Below are 27,591 nucleotides of genomic sequence, written 5' to 3' on the forward strand. Positions count from 1 at the left end.
CAGGTAAGTTACCCGCTAGCCTCCCAGCTTTGTGAACCAGCTTCCCTAGCTCTGCGAACCAGCTCTCCCAGGCTAGTTACCGGCTAGCCTCCCAGCCTCTGTGTAGGTTTGCTTGAGGAGATAATACTGTACTCTTTCACCAGGATGTGCACTGTGTCGTGGTGAGGGAGTTTCAGACTGAACAGATGATGGTGTTCTGAGACATGTTTCTGGAAGCAGACGTCTCTTTACATACGGGCCTTGGAGGGCATTCAGGAGTCAGAAGTTTGCTAGGTGTTTGAATAAGTAGCTATGCCTCTCTCTCTCTCTCTCTCTCTCTCTCTCTCTCTCTCTCTCTCTCTCTCTCTCTCTCTCTCACTCACTCATTTGGTCACTTACGATGATGAGGAGGATGAAGTAGATGAAGTTGTAGAAGGAGTGAGAATCCATCACAAAGTACATGATGTCCACCCATCCCTCCAGAGTGATCACCTAGAGACACAGAGAGAGAGGAGGGGGAAAGGGAGAGGAGGGGGAGAGAGAGGAGGGGGAGAGGAGGGGGGGAGAGAGAGGGGAGGGGGAGAGAGAGAGAGGAAGGAGAGGGGGAGAGAGAGAGGAGGGGGAAAGAGAGAGAGGAGGGGGAGAGAGAGACAGGAATGAGAGAGAGGGGGGGGGGGGGGGAGAGACACACAGAGAGAGAGAGAGAGAGAGAGAGAGAGAGAGAGAGGGGAGGGGGAGAGAGAGAGACACATAGATAGAGAGAGAGAGAGAGAGAGGAGGGTGAGAGCGAGGAGGGGAGAGAGAGAGACACACAGAGAGAGAGAGAGAGAGAAAGAGAGAGAGAGAGAGCGAGAGAGGAGGGGAAAGGGAGAGGAAGGGGAGAGAAAGAGAGGAGGGGGAGAGAGGAGGAGAGAGAGAGGGGAGGGCAGAGAAGGGGGAAAGGGAGAGAGAGAGAGGATGGGAGAGGGGGTAGAGAGAGAGGAGAGAGAGAGAGAGAGAGAGAGAGAGAGAGAGAGAGAGAGGATGGGGAGAGAGAGAGAGGAGGGGAGAGGAGGGGGAAAGGGAAAGGAATGGGAGAAATAGAGAGGAGGAGGAGAGAGAGAGACAGACAGAGAGAGAGAGAGAGAACGAGAGAGAGAGAGAGAGAGAGAGAGAGAGAGAGAGACAGATAGGGAAAGAAAGAGACAGGGAGAGATAGCAAGAGCCTCAGAAGCACAGACATTGTGTCAGACATTTTGATTTCCAACCCCTCCCCAGTGCACCATTCACAGAACACTCCACCTCTGTCTTTTTCGCTCTCCGTTTGAGTTTCACCCTGATACCACAGAACACAGCACTACTGACAGTAAGTTATGATGGGAAATCATTTAATTTAACAATCTGTAAAGTCTGTAAAGACACCACTGTAACACAGGGACAAATTAAAACTCGAACAAAAGCACTGCGATTAATAGGCTGATAAGAGAGTGAATGACGGAGATGAAATTAAGAACTTCACTTTGCTTCCATCATCACAATTGTTGCTTCTCTCTTAATCTACCAAACCCTATTCCTTAGACACAGCAGCAGGACAACCAATTGCCCTCACTGTCACTGTCTGCGGCAGGTAGCCTAGTGGTTTGGGTGTTGGGCCTAGTGGTTAGGGTGTTGGGCCTAGTGGTTAGGGTGTTGGGCCAGTAACCAAAAAGTTGCTGGATCGAATCGCTGAGCTGACAAGGTAAAAATCTGTTGTTCTGCCCCTGAACAAGGCAGTAAACCCACCGTTCCTAGGCCGTCATTGGAAATAAGAATTTGTTCTTAAATGACTTTAAAGGTTAAATTAAAACATACACCCTGGGCAGGACAACAGTTATGTGAAAGTGAGATCAGTCAAGTGGTCAACTGTTTCAGCGTACTTAATAAAAACTAAAACCAAGAAAGAGATTTAAACACTTTTACCATGAAGCTTCAAAGGGTACATTTAAAGAAGACGTGGAGTAAAATCTATTTCCAAAGATCATCCGTCTCTAACCCCGTTGCCAAATATTAAAGTACCAACGTAATGCCATCTTCCTGAGAGACCATTCTGAAGTTCTGCCAGCCTGTACCTTTAAATGCCTTCGTTTTAAACGGGTCAACACAATTGACTCTGCTTTGTGGAGTGCATGTGTGGTTCTGTGCATACCATCACATATACTACATATACACATACTGTACATGCAAATCAATATTTACACACACGCCCATGTCATTCCTTCACCTGAAAGATGGCGATCCAGGCGTAGCAGATGTTATCAAAGTTGATGGCTCCTTTGAAGGGGTTGACGTGTCCCGCCGAGCAGTTACTGTAGTACTGGTTCCAGTTGATACAGGTGGTGTTGTCTGTGCTGTTGTAGGACTTCATGTCCATCTGACATTGGAGACCTCCCTCCTCATACAAGATGGGCACAGAGGAACACAGACGCATGCCGTTCTCCCTGGGCATGGAGCAGATGAAGGGACTCTCGTCATCGTTCTCTGTGTGGTAGTAGGTCTCTAGTTCAATGGACAGAGGACTGCAGGAGAGAGGCAACGATAGTATAGTTAGTGTACTGTTATAGTAGGGTTCTAGTAGCTATAGGAAGAGAGCAGATTAAGGCTCATGAGAGAGGAAACAATAGTACAGTTAGTGTAATGAAGGGTCAGGAGAGAGGGAAGAGAGATGTGGTCATTGTAGTATCAACCATGTAGATCAGGCCTGGGTAAAGGCTTGCCCGGGGGCCGTACGCGGCCCACGACCTGATTCAATACGGCCCACGGAACCATGCTCAGATCACATAAAGCATTTGAGATAGTAAAGTTTTGAAAAACGTATTTGTTATTCAAATTAAAAGCCCAATGAATACTCGCCTTTGCGTTATGATTTAACTCCCACCGTTTGTGGGACATTTATTTTGAAGTCATGTATAAATAACAAATGCACGAGGACAGACAGTGACTGTCAGGCTGACACACATGTCACAGTTACAAATAGTAGCTAGCTAGTTTTCAAAGAAAAGGAAAGTAGACAACGAATGTAGGGTGTTTTGGGGCCTTTATGCAGATCAGATGTACAGCCTTGTCAAAGCCTTCAAGGTCAAATTACTCCTCCTGACCTGCCAAGCAGAAGCCAACAATCTCACCCACCTTCCCACACTACCAGTCTGCTCCCTATCATGTCAACAGTGAAGAGGCGACTCCGGGATGCTGGCCTTCTAGGAAGAGTTGCCAAGAAAAGGCCATATCTCAGACTGGCCAAAAAAATTAAAAGATTAAGATGGGCAAAAGAACACAGACACTGGACAGAGGAAGATTGGAAAAAGTGCTATGGACAGACAAATCTGAGTTTGAGATGTTTGGATCACAAAGAACAACATTCGTGAGACCCAGAAAAAATGAAGAGATGCTGGAGGAGTGCTTGACGCCATCTGTCAAGCATGGTGGAGGCAATGTGATGGTCTGGGGGAGCTTTGGTGATGGTAAAGTGGGAGATTTGTACACGGTAAAAGGGATCTTGAAGAAGCAACATTATCACTCCAATTTTGCAATGCCATACCCTGTGGAGGGCCCTTAAAACCTCTCAAGGCTAGGGGGCACTATTTTCATTTTTGGAAAAATAACGTTCCCAAAGTAAACGGGCTATTTCTCAGGACCATAGAATATGCATATAATTGACAGCTTAGGATAGAAAACACTCTAAAGTTTCCAAAACTGTAAACATATTGTCTGTGAGTATAACAGAACTGATGTTGCAGGCGAAAGCCTGAGAAAAACCCAATCAGGAAGTGACTCTTATTTTGAAACCTCTGCGTTCCTATGCATCCCTATTGACCATTGAAAGGGATATCAACCAGATTCCTTTTTCTATGGCTTCCCTAATGTATCTACTGTCACTAGACATAGTTACAGGCTTTTATTTTGAAAAATGAGCGTGAACGACAACATTGCGTCAGTGGTCAGGTGGTGGCTCTCAGAGTGATTTGTGCGTAATAGACAAAGGCGGCCATTGTTCCAATCGCTTCTACCGAAAAGCCAATTGTCCCGGTTGATATATTATCGAATAGATATTTGAAAAACACCTTGAGGATTGATTATAAAAAACGTTTGCCATGTTTCTGTCGATATTATGGATCAAATTTGGCGTTGTCGTGACCGCAATTTCCGGTGGATTTCTCAAGAAAACGTGAACAAGAAAATGAGGTATTTCGGCTATAAAAAATAATCTTTATGGAACAAAATGAACATTTGCTGTATAACTGGGAGTCTCGTGAGTGAAAACATCCGAAGCTCATCAAAGGTAAACACACTAAACAGAAAACATAATCACCCACAACTCAAGGGTGAAAACAGGCTGCCTAAGTATGGTTCTCAATCAGGGACAACGATTGACAGTTGCCTCTGATTGAGAACCATACCAGGCCAAACACAGAAATACCAAATCATAGAAAAAAGAACATAGACTACCCACCCAATTCACACCCTGACCATACTAAAACAAAGACATAACAAAATAACTAAGGTCAGAACGTGACAGGTGTGCAGTAATCTGAATAATTCATCAGCTAAACGGTGATCATTAAAGTTATAATAATTAAAGACATCTTTCCATTACATTTCCTCACTGTTGAAATCTCTTTCTATGGCTTTATCTACTATTCTGAAATGCAAAATGCTGGCATCTACCATTTCAAGAAAACCTGAAAAGTTTGGCAAAATAGATTGGAAAGAAACGGCCTCACAAAGCCATATGTTAGAAGAACAATAGTTCCTTACGAGGAAATGTCGTAAATCATATGAGTACAACCATAGTGGAGATGTCATACAACATGTATTTCTCAAAGGGCCCTCTGTGGTCTAAAAATGTAGGGGCTGTAAAGGTCTTCCTCCAATCTCACTTGTGGTCCTCTCTTTCCCATGTATCACTGTGATGAGGCTCTATATCCTCCTGGTTACTATTTATAATTCAGGATGACTGACTGCACAATATGTCAAAAGTTCCCTATCAAAATCCCACCTTCTGGAATCAAAACTTTCCCTATCAACATCCGACCTTCTGGAATCAAAACGTTCCATATCAACATCCCGTGTTCTGGAATCAAAACTTTCCATATCAACATCCCATGTTCTGGAATCAAGACGTTCCATATCAACATCCTGTGTTCTGGAATCAAAACTTTCCCTATCAACATCCCACATTCTTAAATCAAAACTTTCCCTATCAACATCCCACCTTCTGGAATCAAAACTTTCCCTATCAACATCCGACCTTCTGGAATCAAAACGTTCCATATCAACATCCCGTGTTCTGGAATCAAAACTTTCCATATCAACATCCCATGTTCTGGAATCAAGACGTTCCATATCAACATCCTGTGTTCTGGAATCAAAACTTTCCATATCAACATCCCACCTTCTGGAATCAAGACGTTCCATATCAACATCCTGTGTTCTGGAATCAAAACTTTCCCTATCAACATCCCACATTCTTAAATCAAAACTTTCCCTATCAACATCCCACCTTCTGGAATCAAAACTTTCCCTATCAACATCCCACATTCTTAAATCAAAACTTTCCCTATCAACATCCCACCTTCTGGAATCAAAACTTTCCCTATCAACATCCCATGTTCTGGAATCAAAACGTTCCATATCAACATCCCACCTTCTGGAATCAAAACTTTCCCTATCAACATCCCACCTTCTGGAATCAAAACTTTCCATATCAACATCCCATGTTCTGGAATCAAGACGTTCCATATCAACATCCTGTGTTCTGGAATCAAAACTTTCCATATCAACATCCCACCTTCTGGAATCAAGACGTTCCATATCAACATCCCATGTTCTGGAATCAAAACGTTCCATATCAACATCCCACCTTCTGGAATCAAAACTTTCCCTATCAACATCCCATGTTCTGGAATCAAAACTTTCCCTATCAACATCCCACATTCTGGAATCAAAACTTTCCCTATCAACATCCCACATTCTTAAATCAAAACTTCCCCTATTATTAACATCCCACGTTTTTGAAACCAATCATTGCTCATCAACAGCCCACCCACAGGTTAAGTAACAGTGGCTAATTTACTGTAGAAAATAAACTCACCTAATTGGCCTCAGACCTCATTAGCATCTAACCAAACCGATTATATCTACCTCAGACCATATTAGCCTCTAACCAACCCCATTATATATAGCTCAAACCTCATTAGCATCTAACCAAACCAATTACATCTACCTCAGAACATATTAGCCTCTAACCAACCCCATTATATATAGCTCAGACCTCATTAGCATCTAACCAAACCAATTATATCTACCTCAGACCATATTAGCCTCTAACCAACCCCATTATATATAGCTCAAACCTCATTAGCATCTAACCAAACCAATTACATCTACCTCAGAACATATTAGCCTCTAACCAACCCCATTATATATAGCTCAGACCTCATTAGCATCTAACCAAACCCCATTATATCTACCTCAGATCATATTAGCCTCTAACCAACCCCATTATATCTACCTCAGATCATATTAGCCTCTAACCAACACCATTATATCTACCTCAGATCATATTAGCCTCTAACCAAACCGATTATTTCTACCCTTTTCTTAACCCCAACCCCTCTGGCCCAACTATCCTCACGCCTCCTCTCCTCACGCCTCCTCTCCTCACCCAAAATCTCTGCACCCCTAAAACTTTGTTTTATAATTAAATATTTTACCTTTTTATATTTCAAATGTGTTGAATACAATGAGTGTAGATTTAACTGCGAAATGCTTTCTTACGAGCCCTTGCCAACGAAACACAAAAGGAATAAAATACACAAGAATTAAGGAATATTCAGGGAGTACCAGTACCAGATCAATGTGGAGTTATATACAGGGAGTACCAGTACCAGATCAATGTGGAGCTATATACAAGGAGTACCAGTACCAGATCAATGTGTAGGTATTTGAGGTAGATATGTACATAAAGGCATGGTAAAGTGACTAGGCATCAGGATAGATAATAATAAGGTATTTGAGGTAGATATGTACATGAAGGCAGGGTAAAGTGACTAGGCATCAGGATAGATAATAATAAGGTATTTGAGGTAGATATGTACATGAAGGCAGGGTAAAGTGACTAGGCATCAGGATAGATAAAAATAAGGTATTTGAGGTAGATATGTACATGATGGCAGGGTAAAGTGACTAGGCATCAGGATATATTAATATAAGGTATTTGAGGTAGATATGTACATCAATAAGGGATCATAGCTTTCACCTGGATTCACCTGATCAGTCTGTGTCATGGAAAGAGTAGGTGTTCCTTACGTTCTGTTGACTCAGTGTATCGTCTTGTGAATGTTCATAGAGTCAGTGCAGATAGTCCGGCTAACCAATTAATTAACTATTTTGGAGTCGTATATTTTGGTGACAGAAGCTGTCTTGGAGACTGTTGGTCTGAAAGCCGATGGTCCTCTACCGTTGGCCTCACCCCTATCCCACCCTCCAACTCTATTTCTCAACCGTCGTCTGAACACTCTGATGGAGAGGTTGACTAACACACACACACACACACACACACACACACACACACACACACACACACACACACACACTGTTACTCACAGTGAGAAGTTCTCGGGCAGGAAGCAGCGGTTCCTCAGTAGCCCCGCCCACAGCTGAACACCCACGATGCCGAAGATGAAGAAGACGAAGAAACAGAGCAGCAGGACGTTCCCCAGCATGGGCAGGGTGTCCAAGAGCAGGGTCACCAGGATACGCATACCTAAGACACACACACACGCGCACACACACACACGTTGCTTTAATATCTTGTCAGAAACATACGTATACATGTATCAACGCGTGTCTTGTATCATACACAAACCCTTAGACACCAGTACACCCCCATATAGACCCATACACAGCCACACAACCCCTAGACACCCATACACATCCATACAGACCCATACAAATCTATACACACCATACAAACCCATACACACCCATACACACCCATACAAACCCACACAAACCCATACACACCATACAAACCCATACTCACCCATACAAACCCATACTCACCCATACACACCCATACGCAGCCACACAACCCCCTAGACACCCATACATACCCATACAGACCCATACACATCCATACAAACCATACACAGCCACAAAAACGCATACACAGCCACACAAACCCATACACACCCATACAAACCCATACACACCCATACAAACCCATACACACCCATACAAACCTAAACACACCCATACAAACCCATACACACCCATACACACCGAAACAAACCCATGCACACTCATACACACCGAAACAAACCCATGCACACCCCTGCACACCCATACAAACCCAAATACATCCAAACAAACCCATACACACCGAAACAAACCCATACACACCCATACACACCCATACACACCGAAACAAATCCATACACACTAATACACACCCATACACATCCATGCACACCCATATACACCGAAACAAACCCATGCACACCCCTGCACACCCATACACATCCAAACAAACCCATACACATCCAAACAAACCCATACACAAGCATACACAGGAGGGAAATTGAATGTTTCAACTGCAGTACAAGTCCACACAGTAGGCTGTAAGAGTAGTATTGCAGTATGCCAGTCCGGTCTCTTTGTGCCAGAGTGTCAGTGAGCAGGCCTGGGGAGGACAGGTTAATAACTGCAGTAAAACACCACTCCTCTACAACACCCCCTTAAGCTTACCCCAGGGAGCCCTGGGCAGTGTTCACCTAACTTTCTGACAAACACACATTTTCTCTCCTCCCGTTCCTGCCCACACACTCCCTGGGGCCATTGTGTGACTCCCCACCTTCCACTTTCTCATTTGCTCGCTTTCCTATCTCTCTCTCACCTCTCTCTTTTCTTCTCACTCTCCTTTTCTCTCTCTCTGCATCTCTCTCTTCTTCCCTCTCTCCCACCCTGTGCTTACAGATGTATAACATTGAGCACACAGCCATGCAATCTCCATAGACAAACCTTGGCAGTAGAATGGCCTTACTAAAGAGCTCAGTGATTTTCAACGTGGCACCGTCATAGGATGCCACCTTTCCAGCAAGTCAGTTTGTCAAATTTCTGTGCTATTGCTGTGAAGTGGAAACGTCCAGGAGCAACAACGGCTCAGCCGCAAAGTGGTAGGCCACACAAGCTCACAGAATGGGACCAAGTGCATAGCACGTAAAAATCATCTGTCCCCGGTTACAACACTCACCACCGATTTCCAAACTGCCTCTGGAAGCAACGCCAGCACAATAAATGTTCGTCGGGAGCTTCATGAAATGGGTTTCCATGGCCAATCAGCCGCACACAAGTCTAAGATCACCATGAGCAATGCCATGAATCGGCTGGAGTGGTGTAAAGCTGTGACAATGGAGCAGTGGAAAAGCATTCTCTGGAGTGTTGAATAACGCTTAACCATCTGGTAGTCAGACGGACCAATCTGGGTTTGAAAGATGCCAGGAGAATGCTACCTGCCCCAATACATAGTGCCAACTGTAAAGTTTGGTGGAGGAGGAATAATGGTCTGGGGCTCTTTTTCATGGTTCGGGCAAGGCTCTTAGTTCCAGTGAAGGGAAATCTTAATGCTACAGCTTACAATGACCTTCTGGATGATTCTGTGCTTCCAACTTTGAGGCAACAGTTTGGGGAAGGCCTTTTCCTGTTACAGTATGACAATGCCGCTGTGCACAAAGCGAGGTCCATACAGAAATGGTTTGTCGAGATCGGTGTGGAAAACTTGACTGGCCTGCACAGAGCCCTGACCTCAACCCCATTGAACGACTTTGGAATGAATTGGAACACCGACTGAGAGCCAGGCCTAATCGCCCAACATCAGTGCCCAACCTCACTAATGCTCTTGTGGCTGAATAGAAGCAAGTCCACGCAGCAATGTTCCAACATCTAGCGGAAAGCCTTCCCAGAAGAATGGAGCATCAAAGGGGGAGTGGAGGCTGTTATAGCAGCAAAGGGGGGACCAACTCCATATTAATACCCATGATTTTGGAGTGAGATGTTCAATGAGCAGGTGTTGATGAGCAGGTATTATATCCTGCCTGGTTGGTCCTGTCCAGAGGTATAGTCGGATGGGGCCACAGTGTCTCCCGACCCCTCCTGTCTCAGCCTCCAGTAATTATGCTGCAATAGGTTGTCTCGGGGGGGTACCAGGCTTGATGACTCCTTGCTGTCCCCAGTCCACCTGGTCATGCTGCTGCTCCAGTTTCAACTGTTCTGCCTGTGGCTATGGACCCTGACCTGTTCACTGGACGTGGTACCTTGTCCTGGACCTGCTGTTTTCAACTCTCTCTCTACCGCACCTGCTGTCTCTAACTAACTGAATGATCGGCTATGAAAAGCCAACTGACAATTACTCCTGAGGTGCTGACCTGTTGCACCCTCTACAACCATTGTAATTATTATTATTTGACCCTGCTGGTCATCTATGAATGTTTGAACATCTTGGCCGTGTACTGTTTTAATCTCCACCCGGCACAGCCAGAAGAGGACTGGCCACCCCTCATAGCCTGGTTCCTCTCTAGGTTTCTTCCTATGTTCCTGCCTTTCTAGGGAGTTTTTTCTAGCCACTGTGCTTCTACATCTGCATTGCTTGCTGTTTGGGGTTTTAGGCTGGGTTTCTGTACAGCACTATGCGACGTCGGCTGATGTAAAAAGGGCTTTATAAATACATTTGATTGATTGATTGAGTATCCACATACTTTGTTTTTCTCACAAATTTGAATATTGTCTCATCTCTGCAACTCCCCAACAGGCTCGGAAGGCGAAGGTCGAGTCATGCTTCCTCCGAAGCAATACTCGCCAAAACACGCTTCTTAACAACCACCCACTTAACACGGAAGCCAGCCGCACCGAATTTGTCAGAGGAAACACCGTTCAACTGAGGACCGAGGTCAGCCTGCAGGTTCAAGGCCTGCCACAAGGAGTCGCTAGAGGACGATGAGCCAAGTTAAGCCCCCCTGGCCGAACCCTTCCCATTATCTTCTTCAGATCATTACCATGAACTCTAGGAAACAGCATTCAGCAGGATTCAGCTTGTTGGTGGAGTAGTGCTGAACATAACACTCCCTTTATGATGGCCACTTTCTGCACTCTCTCTTTCTATCGCTTTCTATCTGGTCAGAAACTAGTAAAACAGCAATTCCATGCAATGCAACACACATTCACACAAAGACATACAAACACAATCACATTAACGAGTCAACTAAATGATTATAATGTATTTTTTGATTGAACCTTTATTTAACTTGGCAAGTCATTTAAGAACAAATTCTTATTTACAATGACTGCCTACCTCGGCCAAACCCGGACGACGCTGGGCCAATTGTGCGCAGCCCTATGGGACTCCTAATCACAGCCGGATGTGATACAGCCTGGATTTGAACCAAGGACTGTAATAACACCTCTTGCACTGAGATGCAGTGCCTTAGATCGCGCCACTCAAAACCAGCCACTAGGGGCAACAGCGAGCGCTATTACCTTCAAGTACGCTAACGGCTTCTAGGGTGTCGTGAATGGGTGTAAAAGCTGAGCTCTGGCGCCCAAGCTTGCATTGTCTATCCCAGTGCAGGCAATTGTTTTTTTTATTCTGTTTTAAGCCTTTCCAAATTTTAACCCTAAAAGAGCAATGCCTGCCAGTCTCATATTCATCATCTCCAGCACCATACCAGTGTCTACATTATGTGAAAACAACACGTGTCTATGATCTGGCGTAAAAAGACAAGATGAAAGGTCTAGGGCAGGGTAGGATTAAAAGTAATAAGCAACTGCAACAAGTTTCTAGCCCAAGAGAGGGTATCTTCTCGCTCCCCACGTCACCCGAATCTCATAGTGTTGATGTCATCAGGTGTAACATTTTTGGAAATACCAGTTGCCACATTTCTTCTATAGCTTGTTCTCCATCTCCTTTTTAAAAAGGGAGCCACATTTGTTTCAGCAATCTCTTCAGCTCTCTCTTGTCCCTATGCAGCAGACATATGTTGAGAAATATAAATATAAAATCACAGTATCGAATCGCAATACATACAGAATCGTGAGAATCGCAATACATCGAGTATCGTGAGAATCGCAATACATCGAGTATCGTGAGAATCGCAATACATCGAGTATCGTGAGAATCGCAATACATCGAGTATCGTGAGAATCGCAATACATCGAGTATCGTGAGAATCGCAATACATCGAGTATCGTGAGAATCGCAATACATCGAGTATCGTGAGAATCGCAATACATCGAGTATCGTGATAATAATGTATTGTGAGGTCCCTACTAAGCATAGAGGCTCACTTCCAATGCATCATACAAGACATGGGCTCAGTCCCAACGGTGTCAACTCGCTCCCTTTTCATTAAAACTGAATGGCCTTATAGGAAACTGTGCCCTAGCTTCCGGCATTCTGCATTCTTGCATTCTGCAAAAAAATGGCTGCTTTGGCCAAATGAGTTTTTCTGCTGTGTTGTTATGCTAGTGCAATTGCTTGTTGATGATCCAACATGGGTCATAGGGGATACACAAGTTATTAAATTGATGCATGAAACCAAATTGTAAAAAAGCGAGAAAAGATGGAAATTGTGTAATGACAAATTGAACGAGATGTCATTTATCTTGCAAAAAAATGTATTAATTCCTTTGAGGCATCGCTCTCTTGCTTTCTCTTACCATTTTCACACACACACAAACAAACACCCCTGACTCTCTCTCTCTCTTTTGCCAAAAAAAAAGATTGGTAAATGTTGAATTAATATGGAAATGACTAAAAGTAACTCCACTACATGTACCTGTTATTCTCTCTCTCTGTCTCTCTCTCTCTCTCTCTCTCTCTCTCTCAACTACATAAACATATCTGATTGACTATCTGATCTGATTGACATTTCATCTTGTACGTATAATATCCGTCTCACTCCTCCTTTGTCTTTGTGTGTCCTCCAGTTCCAAGCTGAGAGGCCATACCATTTCAACATGTCTGCCAGGTCACTGACTGTGACAGGAGCCCATCTGCTTACAGGCACATCAAATCTGTGTCTCTCCTGTCAGCTCTGGCCCTGGCAGCACTGTGTGTTTACTGAACTATACAGTTTCTGAGGAGGGAGTTGAAACACACTTATCCCTCTGTAGTTTAATCCGTAGGCAATGCTAACTACCTCTTGACAAAGGATCTAAGCCCAATTTGCTGGCTAGTGTTGTTTTGATGGGGGAAGAAATAAGGGGGCTAACATGGGTCTACAGCAGAACTAGTATTTACTAACATACATTAAAAACGTCTTAGGGGTAGGCCCCTTTTTTTCACCACTTCCTGTCTGAATGACGTGCCCAAAGTAAACTGCCTTTAGCTCAGGCCTTGAAGCCAGGAGATGCATATAATTGGTACCATTGGAAAGGAATCACTTTGACGTTTGTAGAAACGATAACATAATGTAGGAGAATATAACACAATAGATATGATAGGAGAAAATGCAAAGAAAAACCTACTGCAATTTTTGTTTTTTGAGAGACGATCCTCTTAGAAATATAAGAGTATGGTCATTTTGAAAATCATATTGAGAAAGCTCCCTAGATGCAATTCCCATGGCTTCCACAGGGTGTCAGCAGTCTATGTTCAAGGATTCAAGCTAACTTTAAAAACTAATAAGAAATATCAGTTTAAGCTTCCAGCCGATATATGACACTTCTATGTACATAAATGTTTAAAATCCATAATATTTATGATTATTTATTTGAATTGCGCACCCTCCAGTGTCACCGGAAGATGTCCCGCTAACCTCTATACCTAAGAGGTTTTAACTGAATCTCTTAGTCTATTGCTTTGTAGAGTCTAAATATCGTAAGATGGTTACAGTAGGGGGCCTACTGTAATTGAGAGAATGATTTGACGAAAGGGAGATCACTGGCAAGGTGATGCCCTCATTCACCCCACTCACCAATGTCACCACCCCATTCCATGTCCTCCCTTGGGCGGCTGTAGTACAGTCTCCCGCCAGACACCAGATATTATCCCAGCTAACCAAGAACATCCCCAACACATTATTACACAACGTCTACTCTGAAGGGTCTAATTATGTTATGACTAAACATAACCATCATAACATTCCGTAAACATCCAAAATAAGCATCCGACTTCCTAATGTGATACTTGTCCAGCTAAATTCAAGGTCAAAAGATGACTTGTTCATTCTGTATTGTATTCCAGAGATGCAAAAGCCCCTGGGATAGCTTGTGTCCTCTGGGTCCTCTGAGCTGTCTTCAGACTCCGTCACACAAAAGAAGCAACCGGAAGCCAAGAGGTGACTATGCCCTCTCTAAAGCTCCTATGACCTACACTATCTCCACTACCTCCTTATATGGGCCTACACATGAAGTACCCACTCTAAAACCCCATTGACCTCCAATCTCCTCAATACGACTTATATGGGCACAGGAAATAATAGCAGCTAGGACATCCTCAGAACAGGTTTACTGTAATTATGCTTATCTAAGGCTGAGTAAACAACATACAGGAAGGAACCACAAGGAGAGGAGTGATGTGCGGTTCGCTCTGCATAAGAGCATCTGCTAAATGACTCAAATGTAGACGTAAATTACTCTTTAGACTCGAGAATCACAATTCATTTTTCCCGAGTGACTTGGTCATTTTAGTTGTTCGTTTGACCTGCTGGTGCTGGCTGCAAGGAGTGCTACAGCAGGACTAACACGCATTCTCCCGGCTCAGCGGCCCGGCTCAGTGGCCCGGCTCAGCGGCCCGGATCAGCGGCCCGGCACAGCGGCTCCAGAGACGTGCTTCGACCACCAACTGTGGTCTGTCTGTCGTACAGATCATGAGCGTAGAGAAGAAAAACACAATTGTTTCCAACTGATAACTATTTGAATGACTCCACTGAGTTGACTATTGAATGTTAGGATGGACATAGCCTCTGCTCAGCAACTCGAGAACAGAAGGTTTGGGGTGCTGCCTGGGTGCTGTATTCGGTGAACGATATTGTGCTTATCTTCCTCACGACAGTCCGCCAGGATTCATTCACAATCCAGTCCGGTTATGGCCACAACTAGATCTCATTTCAAATGTATCAAGATATGAATATTGATTGTATGACTAGCAGTCAACACGTGTACATAGTTTAAAACATGTGTTGACCAGCCTAAGTAATAAATGACAGCACCCGTAGGGGTGAACGAGAGCTTTCAGTTGATCGTTTGCCATTAGCAGATTCTGCATGCTGAGAGCCTCACTGTCTCAAGTGAACGAAATTAGTTCAAAGATTCATTGAAAATATCAGCATCCAGTAAAAAGAGCCGAACTTCCCATCACGAGAGGAGAGGAGAGGAGATGAGAGGTAGGTCAATGCTCTGGTGGAGTACTAGACAATGTGAACCCCAACTCAGTTCAAACATGAGGCCTAACGAGGCATGAAGAACACAATTAAATTCTCCATCTTGTTAATGCCAAGTTGATAACAATGTGAGAGTACGGGGGGGTTAAGGGTGTGTGTGCTGTGTAAGTGTGCACATGTCTTGCGTGCATGTGTGTTTACACGTGCAATTGTGCGTCCATACATCCATGTGCGCTGGAGTGTGTGTACACGTGTTGTGTGCGTGTGTTTGAGCAAGCACGTTGCTAACACCAATTCGATAACCATGTGGGGAAAGGGCTTAACAATGAGTGTGATGTCTATGATAGACCTATTCCAGAGCAGAGCTCATTACAAAGACTAGGATGGGAGTCCCTGGAGCAGTGGAGCCCTAGAACCCTGGAGCATTGGAGCAGTGAAGCAGTGGAGCCCTAGAACCCTGGAGCACTGGAGCAGTGGAGCCCTAGAACCCTGGAGCAGTGGAGCAGTGGAGCAGTGGAGCCCTGGAGCAGTGGAGCAGTGGAACCCTGGAGCAGTGGAGCAGTGGAGCCCTGGAGCAGTAGAGCAGTGGAGCAGTGGAGCAGTGTAGCCCTAGAGCATTGGAGCAGTGGAGCCCTGGAGCAGTGGAGCAGTGGAGCCCTGGAGCCCTGGAGCAGTAGAGCAGTGGAGCAGTGGAGCCCTGGAGCAGTGGAGCAGTGGAGCCCTGGAGCAGTGGAGCAGTGGAGCAGTGGAGCCCTGGAGCAGTGGAGCAGTGGAGCCCTGGAGCAGTAGAGCAGTGGAGCAGTGGAGCAGTGGAGCCCTGGAGCAGTGGAGCTGTGGATCCCTGGAGCAGTAGAGCAGTGGAGCAGTGGAAAACTGGAGCAGTGGAGCAGTGGAGCCCTGGAGCAGTGGAGCACTGGAGCAGTGGAGCAGTGGAGCCCTGGAGAAGTAGAGCAGTGGAGCAGTGGAGCCCTGGAGCAGTAGAGCAGTGGAGCAGTGGAGCCCTAGGGCCCTGGAGCAGTGGAGCAGTGGAGCCCTGGAGCAGTGGAGCTCTGGAGCCCTGATGCCCTGGAGCAGTGGAGCAGTAGAGCAGTGGAGCCCTGGAGCAGTAGAGCAGTGGAGCCCTGGAGCAGTGGAGCCCTGGAGCCCTGGAGCCCTGGAGCAGTGCAGCAGTAGAGCAGTGGAGCCCAGGAGCAGTAGAGCAGTGGAGCAGTGGAACAGTGGAGCCCTGGAGCAGTAGAGCAGTGGAGCAGTGGAGCCCTAGGGCCCTGGAGCAGTGGAGCAGTGGAGCCCTAGAACCCTGGAGCAGTGGAGCAGTGGAGCCCTGGAGCAGTTGAGCAGTGGAGCCCTGGAGCAGTGGAGCAGTGGAGCAGTGGAGCCCTGGAGCAGTGGAGCAGTGGAGCAGTGAAGCCCTGGAGCAGTAGAGCAGTGGAGCAGTGGAGCCCTGGAGCAGTGGAGCAGTGGAGCAGTGAAGCCCTGGAGCAGTAGAGCAGTGGAGCAGTGGAGCCCTGGAGCAGTGGAGCTCTGGAGCCCTGATGCCCTGGAGCAGTGGAGCAGTGGAGCAGTGGAGCAGTGGAGCAGTGGAGCCCTGGAGCAGTAGAGCAGTGGATCCCTGGAGCAGTAGAGCAGTGGAGCAGTGGAGCCCTGGAGCAGTGGAGCCCTGGAGCAGTGGAGCAGTGGAGCAGTGAAGCCCTGGAGCAGTAGAGCAGTGGAGCAGTGGAGCAGTGGAGCCCTGGAGCAGCAGAGCAGTGGATCCCTGGAGCAGTAGAGCAGTGGAGCAGTGGAGCCCTGGAGCAGTGGAGCCCTGGAGCAGTGGAGCAGTGGAGCAGTGGAGCCCTGTAGCCCTGGAGCAGTGGTGCAGTGGAGCAGTGGAGCCCTAGAACCCTGGAGCAGTGGAGCATTGGAGCCCTAGAACAATGGAGCAGTGGAGCAGTGGAGCAGTGGAGCCCTAGATCCCTGGAGCACTGGAATCCTGGAGCACTGGAGTAGTGGAGCAGTGGAGCCCTAGAACCCTAGAACCCTGGTATCCTGGAATCCTGGAGTAGTGGAGCAGTGGAGCCCTAGAACCCTAGAACCCTGGAATCCTGGAATCCTGGAGTAGTGGAGCAGTGGAGCCCTAGAACCCTGGAGCAGTGGAGCAGTGGAGCCCTGGAATCCTGGAGTCCTAGAACCCTGGAGCACTGGAGCAGTGGAGCCCTAGAACCCTGGAGCAGTGGAGCCCTGGAACCCTGGAGCCCTGGAGCAGTGGAGCCCTGGAGCCCTAGAACCCTGGAGCCCTGGAGCAGTGGAGCAGTGTAGCCCTGGAGCAGTGGAACCCCGGAGAAGTGGAACCCTGGAGAAGTGGAGCAGTGGAACCTTGAATCCCTGAATCTCTGGACCCCAGAACCCTGGAGCACTGGAGCCCTGGAACCTTAGAGCCTTGGAGCACTGGAGCCCTAGAGCCCTGAAGTAGTGTATCCCTGGAGCCCTGGAGCCCTGGAACCTTAGAGCCTTGGAGCCCTGGAGCACTGGAGCCCTAGAGCCCTAGAGCCCTAGAGCCCTGAAGTAGTGGATCCCTGGAGCCCTGGAGCCCTGGAACCTTAATGCCTTGGAGCCCTGGAGCCCTGGAGCACTGGAGCACTGGAGCCCTGAAGTAGTGTCTCCCTGGAGCACTGGAGCCCTGGAGCACTGGAGCAGTGGCTTGTACGTCTGTGATAATCACATTCTTATGTTGCAGCATGCCTATCAATCATGATAATCTCGGTCGGATGGTGCTTGGTTCTGGACATGACATTTCCAGAGGGAGTGGCTTGTTTATGGTCATGTTCCTCCCTCACTCCCCTTTCGATCACTCCCTCCCTTTCATTCTCGCTCTCTTTATTTTGACATTCACTCACAATAGTCCAATTACCACCAGCGAAAGTGACCTTCCACACACAAACACACACAAACATCATCTGTTACTTGACACTAATGAACCTTTAGCTGACCTCAACAGTAGTGAGAGAGAATGACAGTGACTCACTCAGGAATTAAACGTCAGGGTGGACATTGTGTGTGTGTGGGTGTGTGGGTGTGTGGGTGTATGTGTGCGTACATTCAAGTGTGTGTGTGAACATGTATGCATGTGAGCGTACTGCAATTCGTGTGTGTGTGTGAACATGTTTGCATACTTGCATTCAAGTGTTTGTGTGTGTGTGTGTGTGTGTACATGTATGCATACCTGCATTCAAGTGTTTGTGTGTGTGTGTGTGTGTGTGTACATGCGTCCTCAGGTACCACTGCAGCCAAAGACAGCCCTCTAACTACCCCCTGGTGTGAGTAGAGGACGTTAGCATAATAGCCAATCAGATGGCAGTGAGGGAGCTGTCATTGGTGTCAGTGATGGGCTCTTGTCTAAGGGGGAGGGATTGTATCTCTCATCTCTCTAACTGGCCTGCTGCGTCCCAACATCATTCAAACTACAGTAAGTAGACTTGAGCAGAGGGAGAGAGTGTGTGTCTGGGGTGTATGCGTGCGTGTGTCTGCGTGTCTGTCAGCGTGTCTGTCTGTCTGTGTGTCTGTCTGTCTGCGTGTCTGTCTGCGTGTCTGTCTGTCTGCGTGTTTGTCTGTCTGCGTGTCTGTCTGTCTGCGTGTCTGTCTGCGTGTCTGTGCATGTGCCTGTCGCTGTGCCTGTGTATATGTCTGTTTGTGTCTGTGTGTCTGCCTGTCTGTGTGCCTGTCTGTGTTTCTGTGTATATGTCTGTGTATATGTCTGTGTATATGTCTGTGTGTGTCTGTGCGTCTGTCTGTGTGCCTGTGTATATGTATGTCTGTGTGTGCCTGTGTGCCTGTGTATATGTCTGTGTATATGTCTGTGTGTGTCTGTGCAGTCCAGACCTTATAGATTTGCGGTACTGTAATACACTCACGACTTCTAGTGAAAAGTTGGAGAAGCAGAGACAAACAATCATGCTGTAATTGACATAATCAGCAATAACATTTGATGGAGCAACCATTATGGTTAGGGAAGGCTGACCTACAGTAGGCATAGAGACTTGAGTGAAGGAAAAGTATTGTAGTAGAGAACTGTACAATCAGTTTAAAAAATATATTTTGATATTCCAATATCATTTCAGTTTTGAAAACAACTCAGCTTGTTAACCCTGTTGACATCATCTCCATGGTGGATGTATTCATTTTGACTATCTCAACCCTGGAGACCGCAGAGGGACCGGAGAGGGACCGGAGAGGGACTGGAGAGGGACTGGAGATGGACTGGAGAGGGACCGGAGAGGGACTGGAGATGGACTGCAGAGGGGCTGGAGATGGACTGCAGAGGGACTGGAGAGGGGCTGGAGAGGGACTGGAGAGGGGCTGGAGAGGGACTGGAGAGGGGCTGGAGTTGGACCGCAGGGGGACAGGAGAGGGACTGGAGAGGGGCTGGAGATGGACTGCAGATGGACCGCAGGGGGAGAGGAGAGGGACTGGAGAGGGGCTGGAGAGGGACTGCAGATGGACCGAAGGGGGACAGGAGAGGGACTGGAGAGGGGCTGGAGAGGGACCGCAGAGGGACCGCAGAGGGGCCGGAGACATATAGGACACCTCCAAATCAACACTTCCCATCCGTCCTCACAGTAACATTTTCACAGCAGGGACAGGGACTGCAGAGGGACTGGAGAGGGACAGGAAACATTATCATCATATTAATGACCATTAGGACTGTGATTTGAGGGATGGACTACCTAATGAGAGAGAGAGAGAGAGAGAGAGAGAGAGAGAGAGAGAGAGAGAGAGCGAGACACACAACTCATCAGCGGTGGCACACTGCCCTCCAGGCCACCTACAGCATCCGATGTCACAGGAAGTCCAAAAAGATCATCAAGGACATCAACCATCTGAGCCACAGCCTGTTCACCCAGCTATCATCCAGAAGGCGAGGTCAGTACAGGTGCATCAAAGCAGGGACCAAGAGACTGAAAAACAGCTTCTATCCCAAGGCCATCAGACTTACAGGCCTCCACCCAGTGACTTGCCCTGAACTTAGTCACTGTCACTAGCCGGCTACCACCCGGTTACTCATCCCTGCACCTTAGAGGCTGCTGCCCTATGTACTATACATAGACATGGAACACTGGTCACTTTAATGTTTACATACTGTTTTACTCATTTCATATACATATATATATATTCTAGTCAATGTCACTTTGACACTGCTCATCCTAATATGTGGCCCGATTCAGGAAACACATGTCACGACTTCACAGGACAGCTGTTTGAACGTTTAAAGCAATGTTTTCATCAAAATGTGTTTTTGGGCAGAAATGCCTTGTTGAACATGTGACCTTTTCATGTGCCTTGATATCAAACTTGTACGCCATCTGTAAATATGAAAAACAATTGTTAAATTAGGAGCCTAGTTGGTTTAGCCACAGAAAAAGTGGGCAACCTTTCCGCTAGCCATGATTGGCTGAGATAATGAGTGGGCTGGATATGCCGAGAGATCAGTTTGGATTGGTCTACCGTATAGCACACGTCTGTCTATTAGAGCTGGTCAGTATGTTTAGATAATCATGTCGAATGCGGATTTTTAAAAAAAATGTATTGCTTAGTAAAACTGCATAAACCTAATGTCAAGTGCACTGTTAGCTAGCTAACGTTAGCTGACTGGCTCGCGAGCTAACGTTATGTAGATGCTTTCCACTTTCTGGAGAACCGAGTTTTGAAATCAGTGGAATTGGAGTATAATAGCTAAGGAGATGGAAGAAAACACCAGTCTGGATTACATCATCAAAATAAGGCGACCACGAACTGCATCAGACACGAGACGCGTCCAACCCTGATGCATACTGGTAAGATTATCAGATATTACACATTTCTAATTTTGACAGAAAGTTGTTTACTGTTAGCTAGCTAACGTTACATCATGTGTTGGGACTCATGGTTTACCTAGCTAGCTGTCTAGCTACATGTCTTAACACGAAACCACAGAGATAGCGATAGGGTGAGTAATGTTCAGTGAGCTATTCTCTCTCTCTTAGATGTCTGGATGTACCTGGCAAATTTGTACAGAACAGTTGGATCAACCCTTAAAGAGGTGTGTGGGGCTAAGGCTTAAGAGGATGTGAACAATGCTGAATGGGTGTAGACAAAGAAGGGCTCTCCAATAGTAGTACCAAAACATTGAAAGACGGTTTTCTCAAAAGTGAGTTTACAAGTTGATCAACTTTAAAAGCCGAATTACTTTCCCATTGTTCCTCAAATGCAGTGTGTGATTTACCATTTTGTAGCTCTAATTCTCTACTTTTATACAATGTAAGAAGCAGACATTCAAATGTTGATGCAATAACATCTGCTAAATACTGTATGTGAATGAGACCAATAAAATGTTATTTGATTTGAAATAGAGAGAGAGAGAGACAGAGAGAGAGCGAGAGAGAGAGAGAGAGAGAGAGAGAGAGAGAGAGAGAGAGATGACACAGGAAGGTCGAAGTGAAATCAGAGCCAAGACAAATCAGCCTCATCAAAGATGAACAGAGAGATTGGCCTTGGCCAATAACTGTGGCACTGTTTGGTTTCAGTAAGGGCAGAGGAGTGGAGGGAAGGAGTGGAGAGTGGTTGTTACTCACTAGGCACTCTGTTGATGGCTCGGAGGGGTCTCAGAACTCGAACTGTTCTCACTGCCGAGAAACTGACATTCTGCAGGTTCAGAGAATACTCCAGCATCCTAGAACAAAACAAACACAAACACTGTTAGTAGCATGCCATAGTCCACTCCAAAATGTCTTGCTTTCTGAGAACTGTGCAAAATCCGCTATTGCCCTCAAATTCAAATATCAACATTGGATCCACTTCCATTGCTTCATTTTATTATTCCCTTCTAATTAGGGACTGATTTAGACATGGGACACCACGTGGGTGATTCCCTTCTGATTAGGGACTGATTTAGACCTGGGACACCACGTGGGTGATTCCCTTCCAATTAGGGACTGATTTAGACCTGGGACACCACGTGGGTGATTCCCTTCTAAAAAGGGACTGATTTAGACCTGGGACACCAGGTGGGTGATTCCCTTCTAATTAGGGACTGATTTAGACCTGGGACACCACGTGGGTGATTCCCTTCTAATTAGGGACTGATTTAGACCTGGGATACCACGTGGGTGATTCCCTTCTAATTAGGGACTGATTTAGACCTGGGACACCATGTGGGTGATTCCCTTCTAATTAGGGACTGATTTAGACCTGGGACACCAGGTGGGTGATTCCCTTCTAATTAGGGACTGATTTAGACCTAGGACACCAGGTGGGTGATTCCCTTCTAATTAGGGACTGATTTAGACCTAGGACACCAGGTGGGTGATTCCCTTCTAATTAGGGACTGATTTAGACCTAGGACACCAGGTGGGTGATTCCCTTCTAATTAGGGACTGATTTAGACCTAGGACACCAGGTGGGCACAATTACTAATCTGGTAGAACAGAAAAGCAGCAGTAGACCTTCTAGGGAAAGATCCAAAAATGAAAAGCCTCCGGAGGCTAAATGTTGTAACAATGCGGAGGGCTCCGTATAGCTCACATTGACATGATTGGTTGATGGTGGGTGGGTGGGTGGGTGGGGGCGGGAGGTCCTGTATAAATACAAACTCTCTTCCTTGACAACTTTCTTGACAACAGGTCTGTGCTGCTCGGCGAAGCGCATGAAGTATGAATGCCCTGACTTCTGCACAGGCCGTATCACCGTAAATGCTGCAGGGTCAATGCAGACGACTTTAAGATTTGAATAGCCCTGCTCTATTGTCTATGCATGCTATCTGCGCTGAGAGTGAGAACGTAATAAGGAACTGCATTAAAATGCGATCAATCACAGAGTAAATGTAAAACATAATCTCTAATTACTTTACTAATGTCTCATTTCTCATCTCCAAGCTTGTCAATTTTCTCAACTTGTCTGAGTGTGTCTGGTTGTAATAAGTGTGTCCGACGGAGATGCATGCATGCATACACACACACACACACACACACACACACACACACACACACACACCCTAGGCGACCAGCGAGCACATGCCACTGTGTATCCCTCTTCAAACATCAACAGCAGAGTGACTCACTGGTCATTGAGGGAGGAGGACGTTATAAAGACAAGACTATAAGATCATGGATGTTATTAACCTTCTGAGAGGAAACGCTCATATGATCTACTGCGCAGTGGCTGTGAGTGGCTGTGGGAGTTCTTAGAAGCATTGCAGTGGAGTAGAGGGGGTTGCACAGAGAGAAGAGGGAGGGAGGGAGGGAGGGAGATTGAGAGAGAGAGAGAGAGAGAGAGAGAGAGAGAGAGAGAGAGAGAGGTAGCCATACTAGAGCCATACTGAGAGACGTCCAACTCAACACTCTCTGGTTCTGTCCTTCTTTGTCTCTTGAAGTGTACAGCATGTTTCTTACTTTCAATCTTCCATACTTAGCTGACATGTCAGATTACCAGTGAACTTTCAGAGAGCCTGGCGCATGCAAGGATACAAGGATACAAACAAAGACACGGAAAAGGTAATCATATCAGCAACCTACCTATGGCACTGCAGCTGTTCGCCTCCCACTCCCCGGTCTCCCTCTCTCTCTCTCTCTCTCTCTCTCTTTTTCTCTCTCTCTCTCTCTCTGTGTCTCTCTCTGTGTCGCTTTCTCTCTGTATCCATCTCTCTCTCCACCTTTCTCTTTCTCTCTCTCTGTGTCTCTCTCTCCATCTCTATCTCACTCTCTCCCCCTTTCTCTTTCTCTCTGTCTCTCTCTCTCTCTTATATCTCTCTCAATTCAAGGGCTTTATTGGCATGGGAAACATATGGTAACATTGCCAAAGCAAGTGATCTAGATAATAAATAAAAGTGAAATAAACCAAAATAATTTACAGTAAATATTACACTCACAAATGTTCCAGAGGAATAAAGATGTTTCACAGGTCATATTATGTGCAAATAGATAAAGTACAAAAAGGAATGTAATTAAACATAAATATGGGTTGTATTTACAATGGGGTTTGTTCTTCACTGGTTACACTTTTCTTGTGGCAACAGGTCACAAATCTTGTTGCTGTGATTTCACACAATGGTATTTCACCCAGTAGATATGGGAGTTTATCAAAATCGGATTTGTTTTTGAATTCTTTGTGGGTTTGTGTAATCCGGGGGAAATATGTGTCTCTAATATGGTCTTAAATCTGGCAGGAGGTTAGGAAGTGCAGCTCAGTTTCCACCTCATTTTGTGGGAAGTATGCAGTCTCTCTCTCTCTCTCTCTCAATTTAATTCAAAGGGCTTTAATGGCATGGGAAATATATGTTTACAATGCCAAAGCAAGTGAAATCGATAGTAAACTAAAGTTAAATAAACCATTAAACATGTATTTCTCTCCTGCTCTCTCTCTCTCTCTCTCTCTCTCTCTCTCTCACACACACGCTCTCTCACCCACTCTCTCTCTCTCTCTCTCTCTCTCTCTCGCTCTCTCTCTCTCACACACACTCTCTCTCTCACCCACTCCCTCTCTCTGCACCACCTGGCAGGTCAATGAAGTACGACAGGTTTACTGCCTGGAGTGGGAGGGGGTGAGAGAGGAAGTAAGGGGTATGCGAAGAAAGGAGGAATTGAAGGGAGGCTTGGGAGGTTGAGTTGGAGGGAGGCATCTGCAAGGAGCGAGGGAGGAAGGGAGAGGTGGAGGAGATAGTTGAAAAAGATTTAGCTAGAGCACAAAAACTTGTCCTCAGATTAATTCTCACTCTTCTCCCTACTGCATACAATTCTCTCTCTCTCTTTCTCTCTCTCCCTCCCTTATTTTCCCCTCTGTCCACCAGACTAACATCAGTAGACTTACAATAGAAAATGAAACCCTCCCTAGTTTTATAGCACTATAATAGATATATAATGACTTAATTCGTTTTGCACTACGGATATAATAGCCATTAGCCTGTTGGATTTGTTTGCCCCGTCAATGTTTACAATATAACACAGTAATCGTACAATAAAGTTCAGGCAAAAAACACACAGAGACAGAAAATAGAATATTGTTTGCTTCATTTCATCCATAGGAAACCCATCAATGGCCTTCAACTGCAGATGTGGATCAGATCCTATTTTATCCGTTAAAGGATGAAAGAATATAATGATTAACCGCATCAGTAGATGTGAAGTATTTCTTCCTACTGCTAAAAGCACCATCTTCTCTCCTTATCTCTCCATGCTTCAGCTTCTCTCTTTCTCGCTCCCATCTGTCATCATACGAATCAGCCAACTCAGCTCAGTCTCTTTCTGATGACATTTGTCAGTTAGTGTTGTAATTGTATTCTCTGGGGCTTCACAGAGAGGCTAGCTGCAGTGGGAGTTATCCAGCACTGAACGAACTGTGACTGACTGATAGATAGTGCTGTGTGTGTGTGTGATAGATAGCAGTGTGTGTTAAGACTGCAGCCCAGAGCATATTGCAGCATCAGGATAGATGTGAGGTGGTTTCTCTCTCTCTCTCTCTCTCTCTCTCTCTCTCTCTCTCTCTCTCTCTCTCTCTCTCTCTCTCTCTCTCTCTCTCTCTCTCTCTCTCTCTCTCTCTCTCTCTCTCTCTCTCTCGGAGTCATTTCAGTTCATAGTGCACTGCACACACAGCCACACATTATACTGCAAAACATTTCCTGTAAAATGTACAGTAACTTAATGACAGCAATTGACCATTAAGATACTGTAATTGATTTTACAGCACAGCTACTGTAATCCATTTTACGGTAATCCATTTTACGCAACTAAAAAGGTTACTGTAATCTAATGTACAGTATATTACTGGAACTACCCATGCAGTGACATATTACCCAGTGTTCTTTGCAAGTTTCCTTTTTTACATTTACATGTACATTTTGGTCATTTAGCGGGTTCTCTTGTCCTTAACAACTGTACTTAACAGGCCAGAAAAAAAGCCCTTGTTTAAACGTTTGGTGTTCACCTAAAGGCTAGTCGGAGACACCCCAAGCACATGGGAGAAGGTACTCTGGTCAGATGAGTCTAAAATGTAGCTTTTTGGCCATCAACGAAAACACTGTCGCAAACCCAACACCCCTAATCACCCCGAGAATATCATTCCCACAGTAATGCATGGTTGTGGCAGCATCATGCAGTGGGGATGTTTATCATCAGCAGGGACTGGGAAACTGGTCAGAATTGATGAATGATGGATGGCGCTAAATACAGGGAAATTCTTGAGGGAAACCTGTTTCAGTCTTCAAGAGATTTGAGACTGGGACGGAGGTTCACCTTCCAGCAGGATAATGACCCTAAGTATACTGCTAAAGCAACACTCGAGTGGTTTACCGGGAAACATTTACATGTCTTGCAATGGCCTAGTCAAAGCCCAGACCTCAATCCAAATGAGAATCTGTGGTATGACATAAAGATTGCTGTACAGCAGCGGAACCCATCCAACTTGAAGGAGCTAGAGCAGTTTTGCATGGTACTAACCTAATTCACAGAGTGAAAACAAGCCAGCATGTACAGAATAAAACAAATTCTAAAACATGAATCCTGTTTGCAATAAGGCACTAAAGTAATACTGCAAAAAAAAAATTCCTGAATACAAGGGTTATGTTTGGGGCAAATCCAATACAACACATTTCTGAGTACCACTGTCCAAATTTTCAAGAATAGTGGTGGCTTGCATCATGTTATGGGTATGTTTGCAATCATTAAGTCCTGGGGAGTTTTCCAGGATAAAAATGTTAACAGTAATGATTACTTTCCTAATAATAACAATATTAATGTAAAATCAACAAATTTACACAAAGATCTGTGTGAAGGCCAAACTACAGAAGAGGACATTTTTGAGGCAATTAAAAATGTTCAGTTTAGAAAATCACCAGGGCTTGATGGTATACCAGTAGAGGTATATCAGACCGTTGTTGATGTACTCAAATTTCCATTATTAGAATGTTTTAATTACTCCTATAAAAATGGTAGACTTTCAGGTACTCAACAAGAAACACAGATTTAATTACTACTAAAATAGGACCCAGGTGGTAAGTTTAAAGATCCAGTGCATTTAAAAAAACTGGAGTCCTCTTACACTTCACTGTTGTGATGCAACATTCCTGGCGAAATGCATAGCACATAGAATAAAAAAGGTTTTACCAGATATTGTTTACCCTGATCAGACAGGTTTTTTACATAGGTAATATATTGAAAATAATATACAACAATTAATTGAAACAATTGAACATTATGAAACATCAAAGGTACCAGGCCAG

General features: G+C 45.5%; 1 protein-coding gene across 1 annotated transcript in view; it reads right to left on the reverse strand.

Moving 5' to 3' along the window:
- The window catches only part of LOC110492818 (voltage-dependent T-type calcium channel subunit alpha-1G-like), a 230,248-nt gene that overhangs the window by 176,259 nt on the left and 26,398 nt on the right, over positions 1-27,591 (reverse strand). Inside the window, 4 exon segments of the mRNA XM_090201677.1 lie at positions 379-471; positions 2,219-2,513; positions 7,600-7,759; positions 21,956-22,053. Of these exon segments, the coding sequence (XP_090057803.1) occupies positions 379-471; positions 2,219-2,513; positions 7,600-7,759; positions 21,956-22,053 (646 nt within the window).

Source organism: Oncorhynchus mykiss, chromosome 16, assembly GCF_057628025.1.
Source record: "Oncorhynchus mykiss isolate SJ-2025 chromosome 16, ASM5762802v1, whole genome shotgun sequence".
Lineage (NCBI taxonomy): Eukaryota > Metazoa > Chordata > Actinopteri > Salmoniformes > Salmonidae > Oncorhynchus > Oncorhynchus mykiss.